The sequence below is a fragment of the Phaethon aethereus genome (genome assembly GCF_964289735.1).
Source record: "Phaethon aethereus genome assembly, chromosome: 14".
NCBI classification, from domain to species: Eukaryota; Metazoa; Chordata; class Aves; order Phaethontiformes; family Phaethontidae; genus Phaethon; species Phaethon aethereus.
This window is the reverse complement of record NC_138590.1, coordinates 13,578,319-13,590,556: the sequence shown is the minus strand read 5'-3', so window position 1 is coordinate 13,590,556 and position 12,238 is coordinate 13,578,319. Positions and strand designations below refer to the sequence as shown.

At 44.6% G+C, this 12,238-nt stretch overlaps 1 protein-coding gene across 1 annotated transcript in view; it reads left to right on the top strand.

Moving 5' to 3' along the window:
* GALNT10 (polypeptide N-acetylgalactosaminyltransferase 10) overlaps positions 1-10,344 on the top strand; it is a gene marked incomplete at its 3' end in the record, with an annotated part of 85,997 nt that extends 75,653 nt beyond the window's left edge. Inside the window, exons 8-12 of the mRNA XM_082006011.1 lie at positions 4,010-4,117; positions 5,986-6,207; positions 6,941-7,057; positions 9,167-9,316; positions 10,177-10,344. Of these exons, the coding sequence (XP_081862137.1) occupies positions 4,010-4,117; positions 5,986-6,207; positions 6,941-7,057; positions 9,167-9,316; positions 10,177-10,344 (765 nt within the window). The remainder of the gene's footprint in view (positions 1-4,009; positions 4,118-5,985; positions 6,208-6,940; positions 7,058-9,166; positions 9,317-10,176) is intronic.
* Between the last annotated feature and the right edge of the window lie 1,894 nt (positions 10,345-12,238).

Here is a 12,238-nt window from a genome sequence, read left to right as displayed (position 1 = left end):
TTTTGAGCTACCTTAATCTTTCGTAGAGCAGTAAGTCCCAGCTGCAACAGCAGCTGATGCTTACAATACAGAGGATTATGATTTTCCTGAATTACTGGTTGTCCTTGCTTTCATCCTCTCACCTACCTTGTTATGCAGAGATCCCCCTTGACTTATCCACTGTGTCCTTTCCTTCCCACTTTGCAGTGTGTGCTCAGACAACCAGCCAGCTTCTCTCCATCAGTCCATCCCATGGTCTTTATTTCTGTTGTGGCTTGCAGAAGCAGCTTTCTTTTCAAGGCTTGACTCTTTCCTTTGTGTTTATCTGCTCTCTTGGGAAGCATTGGCTCATCATGGTGCAGTCTTTGGAAACCATAAACCTTGTATACCCAGATAATTTCTATTCGCACACCAACTGCGGTATTGTGTTGTGTGTTTGAGAGGAGAGGTTCAGCTGTCTAATGTGACATTGTTTTCTGAAATGGCAGAAAGGGAATTGGATCAGCATAACATTCCCATGTAGAGAATAGGTGGCATATTACCTTGTGCTTTCATAGCACGCTAGCTGAGTCAAAGGCTCTTGAGTTGCTTTATGAATATGGAGTTACAGCTCTCCAGGCCACTGAGAAGATGGAAGTAATATCACCGGTGGTGTTACTTTACTTCTCTTGTATATGGTTTTATTTATTAGGGTGAGATTGTAGCCTTAGAAAAATTTGTTGCAGTATGCCCATTGACCTCGGTGTAGCTGGGTTTTCTCTTAATTCCAGCAGATCTGTCAGCTGCTAGATTCTTAGCTCAAAATGTAGATTGCTAAATCCTGCCTGAGGAGGAAGAGAAATTTCCTGTTCTCTCCTACCGAGATCTGATTAGATCATTGTATAAAGCACTGCCTGCCTGACCAGCTTTAATTCTTGTTCTTACGGTCTTCTAGTAAATGGCTGATTGAAATTAAGTGCATCATGTTCAGGCTCTGATGTTTACTGTCGTGTCAGCCAGGGAGATGAGGCACCACCTCTCTTCTATAAAACAACAACAGCAAGAAGAAAACTGGCTCCCCTGGCCTAAGGAGAACACAGTAAGTGACAGGCAGTGTCACCGTGAAGGTGCGCGGTGCTGCCCCACAGAACAGCACTGTTTCAGCTGTTTGACAGCGCTGAATTTTTAGCAGTGTAAGTTCCGGTGTGTCATGCCTGTGAACTGTTCCCTTGTTTAAAAACAACCAGATACTGCTAACCGAGTGGAAGCGTTCTCTTGGCTAGCACGCAGCTATTCTGGGTTTGCTTCACTTGCAGTTATTCCTTGACAGACCCTTGGATGTGATTCCCCTGACCTTTAACTCTAACTTGCTAATGCTTTTGTTAGCTGTGTTTTACCGATGCATGTCACGCTCCTTCCCTCTCCACCTTCTTCCAGTTTTATAGATAAGGACTGGTAATTGTCTTTATGGAGGTTGTAATGAGTTCTGTCACCACACAAAGCAGCTCACTAATAAAATAAATCAAAGCAGCAATGAATGAATGGAAAGCATGCTTTTAAAATCAGATTTGTACTGCCAGTGCCACACTGTCACTTGCAGCATGAGACAATATTAAAAAGGCACTGAGTTGGCAAAGTACCTTGAAAGGGTCGCTGAGCTCTGCTAGCAGGAGTTAGGAAGCTTTCCATTGCCTCCACACAGCATGGTAATTGCCGCATCGTTTGGGAGTAAATATTTTAAGGCATGATTAGGAAAAGAGCACGTAAAATTGATCTTAGATTTTACTCGTTCAGTAACTCAGTTAAGTACCTTTTCTTATCATCATCACACGTCTATGTCACGTCGTCTTCTGTGTCTGGAGTCTTGTTCCAGCTTGGAGCTCTTGGCCCAAGGTATCATCAGGTCTGTCTAGCTTCCCATAGCCCACCTCCCCAGTGTACCGCTCCACAGAGAAGTGCTGGCTGAGTCACTGCTTCACAAGGTCTGCGGCGCAAGGCCAGCGCTCTCCTCTCTAGCTGCGCGTTGGCTGCAGGGATCTGTTTCTCGTGTAGGGAAGTCCTCTTTTCAGAGGAGACATGTATTCACGGTAGCCTGACTGAAAGCCTTTCCTTAGAGGTCAAGGGCAGGTAAGGCGTCCTGTGGGCAGGCAGCAAGGATAACAAGCTGGTGTTTTCATTCAGGCTTGTGTCACGCTAAAATGTAGCTGCTTGTGAACCAATAGGGCTTTCATGATGCAGGGCGCAGCGCACAGGGTAAAAATACGGGTTGTTGAGGAGTGTGTTTATCTGTGCAACTGAGCTTTAGGCTTCTTCAGCCGTTCCTGCAGTTTTTTATAGTTCCCAGATCTGTTGCAGCTTTTACAGCCTTGCACAAACCATTTCTGTCATAGAAACACAAAACATCCCCAAATTCTTGTTTTCTCAGCCTACCTGTTAATTTCCTAGCAGAGAAATCACACTGTGGCCCTCTGCAGCAAAAAGCACAGCAGCTACAGAATAAGAAGCATTTCTAATTCCACTAGAAATGTCACAGAAGCTGAGTGCTAGTTTCTTTTTCCATTTTCATCTCTTCTGTACCAGCCTCTCAAGACATAACACGGACAAAAGGAATGAAATTCTGTAGAAGGAGTGTTTGTCAACTTTCTTCTTGTCTCTCTCACCATAACGACACGTAATTAAGTACCTTGAACTTTAGAAGTTGCCTGTGAAAAATATTCCTCTAACTGAGAGCAACCAACTTCCATTAATTTATACACAGTCAGCAAATGACTGTAATTATTAGGGCCAGTAGACAGAGCTGAAACTCCAAAGGACTTTCATGTCAGAGCTAATAATTATGCAGCAGCCTTGGCCAAATATTTCTCTTCTGAGCTAAGTATTTAATATTGTCACTGTAGGATATTAATGGAATTGCCTGCTATGTGTGAAGCTGTTGACTAAGCTCATTGTACAGTGAACTGCGGTGGCTCAAATTAGCCACAGTGAATGGAGAGATCAAGAACACTGCATCAGCCTGCAGCACCAGTGGACCTTCTTAAATATTTGCTGCCCTTGGGGCATTAACATAAGATTTGGGGACAAAATGAAGGGCAAGACAGAAAGAATTCAGAAATTCAAGAATTCTGAACTTAATTTGTTTTGCATACTGACGGATACTACTTCTTTAAGTATTGATTAGATATCTCTGGGAAGCACATAGGAGTATATTTCTTAAATCTAATGAAGTAGATTGGCTGGTTCAGAAAACATTTCCTTTGGTTTCACTTGGACGAAATTATTACATCCATGCTATAAATAAGGAATAAAAGAAAGTTGTTAGAGAGTGTTGGCACAAAGTGGAATCTTCCCAGATGGGGAAAGAAACTTCTGGGCCTAATCTAGATGTTAATCAAGCATCAAGGTGGTCGACTTCTACTAGCAGTGTGTTCCAGTGGGCTTTTTTAAAGCTAATTATGTTTTTCACCAGGCAGGGATTTCTGCCTAATTGTAAGTCTGCAAAAGCAATGAGTGCATGTCAGCAATGAAGCCATATGAAAGCAGTGATAACCACAGGAAAATGTAGCAGTTTCTTCAGTTTCTGGCACTTGAACAGGCTTGTGAATTCCCTGGAGTGTTTTGCATGACCTATACTGCAGAGATGGCCTCCCATTTACAGGAACATCACAGAACCTACACCCAGGTCTTATATGGCAGCCCAGTTTAACTATTGTGGTTACCATTGCTGTAATAACATATATCAATTTAAAGTGTGCTGTGTGCTGTTCTCTGGGTGCTTGTTTTTTTTTTTCCTGTTCTTTTCTCTAAAGAATGAAAAATTGAACTGTTAAGCCATTGGACTTGATAGCACTTGTGCTAAATCAAGGCTTGCTGCATGGCTCTAAGCAGGTAGTTATAGGATTTGAGACTAAGGAGGGGAGGGTATTTGGGAGAGAGTATTCTTTAAAGACCTGGGTTAAGTTTTTTCATGACTTGAAAGCATTTCTTCTTTTTTTGCTTTTTTTTTTTTTTCCCATATAACCAAAAGTGAATCTGCATATTTGCTGTTCCACAGGTATGGATGTGTGGGGGTCGCATGGAGGACATCCCTTGCTCTAGAGTTGGTCATATCTACAGAAAATACGTTCCATACAAGGTTCCAACCGGAGTCAGCCTGGCAAGAGTAAGTGGCAATGGCGTTCCCCACGACAGATGTCTGACTGCAACGTGACCATGCTGTTGTCTCCTCTCACCCCACAATGGGAGGCAAATGTAGGCTTTGTAGTCCATAAATTGTACTTGTACAGTGATCAAATTGAGCAGTTTTGCAGCAGTGGATGTGTAGCACAAAGGGAAGAGAGCCTAGGGAGCTGCAGACTCATGGGCGGACAGCTGCCACGCTCCAGACATCAGCCATTTCTAGGTGTTGGGAAGGGACTTTGGGATCAGGAGCTGGCTATGGAATCACCCATAAAAACAAGATATGGCTTTATTTGTATAATACTTCAGTCGTTTTATAGCTGTGCTCTCCGAGAGCAGCAGGCTTCAGCGTGGCGATTCTGTTTCGGTGATTGAAAGACCTCTCAACTTCAAGCATCACAGACCACTGAATGGGCAAGCTGTAATTTTCCACGATGGAACATTCTCTGCCATCCTATTTCTTAATCTCGTGTATCCCAAAGAAGAAAGAGCTTTTGCCTGTCGTGCAACTCGCTTTCTCCAGTTAATTTCCAAATTGAGAAGGGATTGCATTGCCCTCTGGTGGGAGAAAAAAAATTATAGGAGCAGGAAGGCTGCAAAACTAAAAAACACGAGAGGTACCCTGCTGTTTTCCAGTCTTATGGCTTGCACAGTGTTAAAATGTTTCCCAGTTTAATAGGGTTGCCCTAGTTATAGATTTGGATTTATTACTCCATCCAGCAGTGACCTGTCAGAGCGATAGAGTGCTCTCCTGTCTGTGCTGTCTCTTCAGGAAGGAGCTATATTTCTTTTGATTCAGTATTTGGCTCTTGCATACTCCCAGTGCTGGAGGGAGATGGCGGACTGCTGTAGGAAAGGCTGTTTCTTGTCATCTAAGATCCTACAGTCACCTTGAGAAAAACACCTGCTCTTGTTGTGTATAGGTTCCATTTGGGGCTGGGTCAGCACTGCTCATTCTTAACATCCGCTCTTAATTCTTTTGGTAGTAAATGACCACTGCTGGACTGACCACCTTCCTGCAAGGTGGGCAGTGCTGCTGGGTCACTGAAGTCAGGACTGCACGTGGCACGTTACTGTGCGGCACCAAGAACGTGCCTGATGTTGCCAGAGAACAGTTCAAGGTCCAACGGTCTCTTGAGTCTGTTGTGACAAGCAGTAGGGCGGGTGCCTCAGGAGGGTGGTGTTCACTGCTGTCTTGGAATTATACAGTGGATTAAGCTTTACAGCGCTATGTGAAATATACTGCTGCCAGCAAGTAAACCCTTTGCTTCTATTCTGAAGGGTCATCACCTGAAAGTTCCATATTCCTGCGATATCTCAGAGTTCCTCTTAAACAGCTTTTTACCCAAGAAAATGGAAAAATAGTGGTAAGAAAGAATATTGTGAACTGAAGCTTTCCAGAAGGGAGTACTACAAATCCCATTCCTAGATGAATATAAAAGATGCAATAAGAAGGATTTAAGAAAGCAGCTGTTTGTCAGGGACCTTTGAATGTCCAGTGGTATTTACCAGCATCATTTTCTGACTAGCTTCTTTACAGAAAAAAAGAAAAAAAAAAAACAACTTTTGATTAATGTTGTTTTTCTTAGCCAGAAGGAACTAGATATAATGGCCAAGTGCCAGGATTCTGTTTTGACCTCCACGGAAAATATCTTTCTAAAAATCCCTTGGAACTAGAGAATAATAAAAATAATCTTCATCCCGAAGCTGGTGAGAAAGAGTGGATGTGAATGAAAATCTTTTCTGAGCAAAAACATGAGAGCTGTTCTGAATGCTAATGTCAGTGGTTTGTGCAGACTGTTCTCAGGTGGTTTGGCCTCTCATTTTCACATGTGGCTGTTACCCACACAGAACTTGAAGCGGGTGGCTGAGGTGTGGATGGACGAATATGCAGAGTACATATACCAGCGTAGACCAGAGTACCGGCATCTTTCTGCAGGGGACGTCGCAGCTCAGAAGGAACTTCGCAACAACCTCAACTGCAAAAGCTTCAAGTGGTTCATGAACGAGGTCGCATGGGACTTGCCAAAGTTTTACCCACCAGTGGAGCCTCCAGCAGCTGCTTGGGGAGAGGCAAGTTTGTGCTCCGAAATCTGCAGTGGGCGAACAGGCTGTGTTTTTGGTTTTTTTTAAAGTTGCCTTACCCATGTGCTCCAATACCGGTTTGCTGTGAGTAAGGTGGCAAGTGAATGTTTAAAGATCCCGCTTGATACATTTCAAAGACCAGAACTTCTCTACCATTATATTGGCCTGATCAAAGACAGCAGTTAGGCAGCCGTTTCTATTAGTGCACAACTACAAAGAGAAGAGAGACTTGGCTTGTGCTGCATGTTGTGTATTTAGTAGAAGGCAGAACATGCCAACAGGGAGGATTAGGGAGAGGTGGCAGCTGAGCAATAGTAGAAATCTTGTATTTCCAAAGGGCTACACAACTGTGGCGAGCTACTCTGCTCCTTAGCTTTCCCATCTGGAAGCCAGGAAAACCACCCCTGTTTTTGAAAGTCAACTGTGTTCTGGGAAAAGAATCACCCCAGGAGCATAGTCGTGGGGATTGTCACACACAACAACACAGTGGGCTCTGCAGTTCTGTAGCTAATGGGTTTTGCTGTGTCCTGGAGGCTGTTGTACAGCTGGCGGTGGGTCCTGTTCTGAGTTCCGGTGCTTTCTTCTCGCCAGCTCAGATGCACAAAGTGAGGAACCTTAAAACTGTCTTCATACAAATGCTGCCACTATTTGAGGCAATTTAAGTCTTCTTTCCTGTCACTTGGTAAGAGTAGGAGATTCAGTGACTAATTTACTATTTCAGATACGCAATGTAGGAACTGGGCTGTGTGTGGATACTAAGCATGGAGCCCTGGGATCCCCCCTGAGGCTGGAAAACTGTGTGAAGGACAGAGGAGAGGCAGCATGGAACAACGTGCAGGTAACAGTCCCTCTGATAAATCATTGGCCCCTAAATAAATTTGGGGAGGGCGAATTTATAAGAACAAATGTTTAAGAAGGAAGGCCTTTGCAGAGCTCTCTGAGGTGAGCAGAGGGTGCTGTGCACTGTGCTAATTATACTTGATGGGTTTGTAGCAGGATGTGGCTTGTGCTTGTGGTAGGGTCTGGCAGGCTTCATGCACAGCTTTTACCTCTGCTTTGAAGTTCTCACAGTGAACAAAAGAAAGAGCAAGAAAAAATATGCCAAAATAATAAAAGAAACCAGTAACAAGGTAGTTGTAATATGTAACAAAGTGAATATTAACTTCAAAGGTTGTGCTGAAAGAAGTGATAGAGGAGCATCATGCATATTAATGAACCTGCAGGAGCATTCTATAACCGCTTACTATCATCCTTCTGACAGGAGGCAAATGCATTATAAACACCCGACCATTGCTGGAGAGAGATGAAACCAGCCAGGCTATAGATTCACCCTCTCAACATATAAGGTGCCAGAAATGACAGTTTTATTGTAACAGAAGGGAAGGAAATATTAGTTTGTCTAAACTGTAGCAGCTGAGCTGAGAAAAGATCAAGAAAACAATGCCTCTATTACAGAGCCATGCATAACTCTTCAGGGGAATGGCTTCAGTAGTAGGAGACAGAGGGTTGTTGCATACCCATTTTGATGCATGAAAACTAGAAACAAAACCAATTTACTCAGGCACAGTCCAAAACTAAGCTTCTCTTGTGGCAGGAGGATCTTGAACAATTAGTGTTGGCTTATGTTTAGGGGGAGAATATGTTTTGAACTTCTGTGTAGCATTGAGCCTGAATGATTGGTAATTTCTCTCCCAAGAGCGGTTTAAAAGGGAGATAAAGTAGCTTCTTTGTGCAAAAGTTTTTGGCCATGCTGCTTCAAATAGTGGCACCCTGCTCTTTACTAGTCTTCCTTACTGCGCCATGAGATCTCTCTGAAGGGAGGACCATTCCTCCACCTGGCTCCAAAAGGAGACCCCAGAACAGCCCTTCCCCTCGGGGAGTGAGAGAGGTTTGTGCTGGCTGGTAGCCCTGCAGAACCACGTTGGCTAGTGCTGGTCACAGAGGACACTTGCACCCTTGGCAGAGATGCTGTCCTTGTCAAAGCATAAAGCAAAAGCTTGACAGCAGAGTCTGCCTTGAAACAAGTTTATCTTTTGTGAGATTCAGTCCTACAATGCTTAAAACATTAGCTTGTCGTAAGCCAAGCCATGATCATGAGACTGAAGATGCAGCTTGACCACACTACTGCCCCAAGCCGTGGCCAAAAAAAAAATGCCAAGGAACCGAGCATGCGTGTGGTGGTACTTCCACCAACTGTTCTCCTATGGTCCGATCCCTGTGGCTCAGGGATCTCCAGGCCACGTGTGCTGGCATCCAGCAACTTTCCTCAAGGCCACAGCATTGCCAGGCATTGATAGGTTGTGCCTAGCTACTAGAGCTAAAACCCTTTCTCTTCTTTTCTGTATCCCTCCTCTCATTTCACCCGACGGTGCTGAGAGATCATTGCAGGGTCAGTAGAAGAGAGCACCAGGAAGCATTGCCCTAGTGATCACCCTTCTGACACTCCTGTGGAGTGGGGTGGGGAGCTGTAGGCCTCCAGGTCCCTTGTCACGGAAGGTGTGGGCCAGAGTCTTCTCAAGGTGACTGCAGGCTGTCTGTGCAGACCCGGGTATTTGCTGCCAGCTGTAACTCGGAGCTCCTGGAGCTCTCTGCCTCTTTTGCTAGATGCGAAGTGCTGCAGCTGGTCAGCTGCTCACTTAATCCATGATGTACGTCTGCATTGCAGAGACACTCCAGGCTGCGATTAGTACCCAAGCTAACTAGCGTAGCTGTTTGCAGCAGCACGGTCTCATTTAGCATGCTGCGTGGCAGTCCGCGGGGTACCTGTTACAGACTCCCCTCGTCAGTAGTCCCTGTCCCCAGAGGTGGAAGTAGTTTTTCCTCCAGAAGGTATTGTCCTTTCCCTGAAGCCATCCCCACCCTGTGGGCAAAGAAGGGAACGTCGTTCTGCTGGGGAAACCGCCGTACCCAGTACCAGCCATCCTGAGCGCCCTGTTTTTCCTGGCAGGTATTCACGTTCAGCTGGAGAGAAGACATCCGTCCTGGGGATCCTCAGCATACCAAGAAGTTTTGTTTTGATGCCATTTCCCACAGCAGCCCTGTGACCCTCTATGACTGTCATGGAATGAAGGGGAACCAGCTCTGGAGATACCGAAAAGTGAGTGTGCGTGTGTGTATGCGTATTCTCATTTAAGGTCTCATATTGAGAGAGATGTGGGATTGATGAGCCAATTTCACTGGTACCCTGTTCCTTGTGCAGTCAGTTAGCAGCACAAGGTATTATTACCCTTCTGGTTTGGCTGCAGGATCTGCCAGACACAGACTTGTTTCCTTAGAGTGTCACCACTTTAAGTGTTTTATTCCTTCTCTTCATGTAGCTGTGATAAGAGAATCTACAGACAATCTGTTGTCATTGTGCCATTAATTACCCTTGATTAGAAAGAGGTAACTCCCCTGTTCCACCGTTAGAAATGGTGAGGACTGCTTCTCCAGGGCTTGCTAAGCAGAAGGACACTCTCCTTGCAGTCCTGTCCACAGCTGGCACGGAGGTGATGCAACACCCTTGCAAAACCTGTTTGCAAAGAGGTGTGCTGTGTTTATTAGTTTGTCCTGAATACTACAAGATGATACCAAAAGTAGATAAGGATTTATTCATTCTCCTACTACGCAATGCCTTTGTGGCCAACAGGCAAGTAAGTTCTTGATGAAATGCCCCATCCCAGGCCTTGCGCAGTGCATGGAGCGACTGCAGCGGGATGTGAGCCTGTAGGCTGGAGAGCCTGGCTTCAGACATAGCTTGAGAGCTTTCCAGTGCAGATGTGAGGGTTGGGCTGGATACTGTTGAAAGGGCTGGGAATGGACCCTGACACTTGCCAACCACTTACGTGTGGAACAACTTCTTCAGGTACATCCAGGTGACAAAATAGCTTGCCTTGGTTTTTAAGACTTCTTTCTGTTGGTTTTAAACCAGCTTTGCTTCTCTGCTTAGCAACCTCACATCAAATTTCTCTTCTCCAGGACAAGACCCTCTACCATCCAGTAAGCAGCAGCTGTATGGACTGCAGTGAGAGCGACCGAAAGATCTTTATGAATAGCTGCAATCCTTCATCTCCAACACAGCAGTGGATATTTGAACATACAAACTCAACAGTCTTAGAAAAATTTAACAGAAATCTTGATCTTTAAAAGACTGAGAAAATATATATATATTTTACAATTATAGTTTTTACTGGGGAGGGTTACAAAAAATTTTTTTAAGAATACTTTTTTTTAAACAGTTAATGAAGGTAAAAGGGAGAATCTCAGGAGAAGGTTAACTAGCAGGCCAGTCTTTATTGTGAAGATGCTGCATCCTTCTCTTCTGGGGATGGTGGAATTTTAAAGGCTTTGCCAGAGCCACTTCTGTGCTAAGACTGAACAGAAACTCTGTTTTTAGAGGAGTCTGAATGTGATTCAAACTGCTTTTTTGTTTTGTTTCCCACCTGGGTCTGGTGTTAAATGATTTTGTTATCCAGGACTTTTTGTAGCTGCTATACTACCCACTGAAGCGTTCCCACATAGGCGCTTTATCTTCCGAAGTCCATCTAAGTAAAATCTTGAATACAAGACTTAATCCTCCAGCATCATAGACGTCAAAAAAAAAAGGCCATCAAAATGTAAAATGAAATGAATATTTTTTTTTTCCTAAGCCAAAGTAGATTTCAAACAGGTTGAGTATTATTACTTTCCAGATCATAGCTCTGATAAAGGAATGAGCTCTAGTGGAAGTGCAGCCAAGTGTTGGGAATATCGCTGTAGTTATTAGTGATGAAGCTTCTGGGTTTCTGGTCCATTCACTTCGCAGTCAGTTTGTCACTCGTTGTTGAATCTTCAAGGTGAAAGATTAGCAGAAGGTTTTTAAGTAAGCACAGTTCTTACAGGTGAAGATTTTTACTAAGAGCCTTTGGATAAGAGGTTCCAAATTTGCCTCATATTCAGGATCTTTTTAGTACAGACACATGTAGGGTTTCTCAGAGTTAAATCTACTATGTGAAGGCAACTTCCGTTTTTCCTTTAGAGGTTTGAAGGCTAACTTAATTCACAGTTGGTGTGAGCAGATTAATTCAGGATAATTAAGTCGGGGCTGAGATAAGCCATTGGTCTTTATCCATTTGTTCTTCAGTCTGTACTTTGTTGCAGTCATGAGTTCTGTGGTCAGTAGTGTTCTAGCCTTGTGGGAATGTGCTATGAATCTCCGCTCCTTTCCCAACATCTGCAGCACTGTACAGTTTACTGTGACTGGAAATCTGTTTGCTTAAGCAGAGATGTGGAATTGATGGGCCAATTTCACGGGTACCCTGTTCCTTGTGCAGTCAGTTAGCAGCACAAGGTATTATTACCCTTCTGGTTTGGCTGCAGGATCTGCCAGACACTGAACCAGAATTGTCTCACTCCCACACTCAGAGTAGGAGCAGGGCACCCCTCCGGGACTCCTGGTAAGCACAGTTCATGGACTTCCCCTCCTTGGAGGGGCAGGGAAGCTCTGCTCTGGAGTGTCCTTCTCTCCTGGGAAGGCAAGGAGATTTTTGCCTGGTGTCAAGAAATAAGCAGGCTGACTCCCCCAGCAGAGCTCCAGAAGGAAGAAGCCCTTTCTGATGTTGCCAATTGTAGGATCATCGCCCATGTTTCAGCCGTCTTTGAGGCGATGTAGTACTGTGTCTGTCAGCTGGGAGCAGACTAGAACACAGCTAGCTGCCTCTCAAGTCTGATGTATTGATTATGAGGCTCAAAATCACTTCCACCTCTCTCATCCTCGCAGCTGAGACCGTGTCTGACCTGTTTTGCCAACTTACCTGGCCCACGTAGTCATGAAGCAAGGGAAACACGGGCACTGCATTGCAGCTGGGACCAGGCTTCCAAATGTGTTGGTGCCCAACATATTGGGAGTGAAGAAAGCAAGCAAGCTCTAGGCTTCCCTTGTGACAGTTTTGCAGCAGTATTGCTATGGAAGTGAGACCAGTGTCAAACAGGGTTGACATCTTATGTTCTCAGTAACTACAATATATCTGTTACTAGGATCCCTTTTCATTCCTGTGAGAGA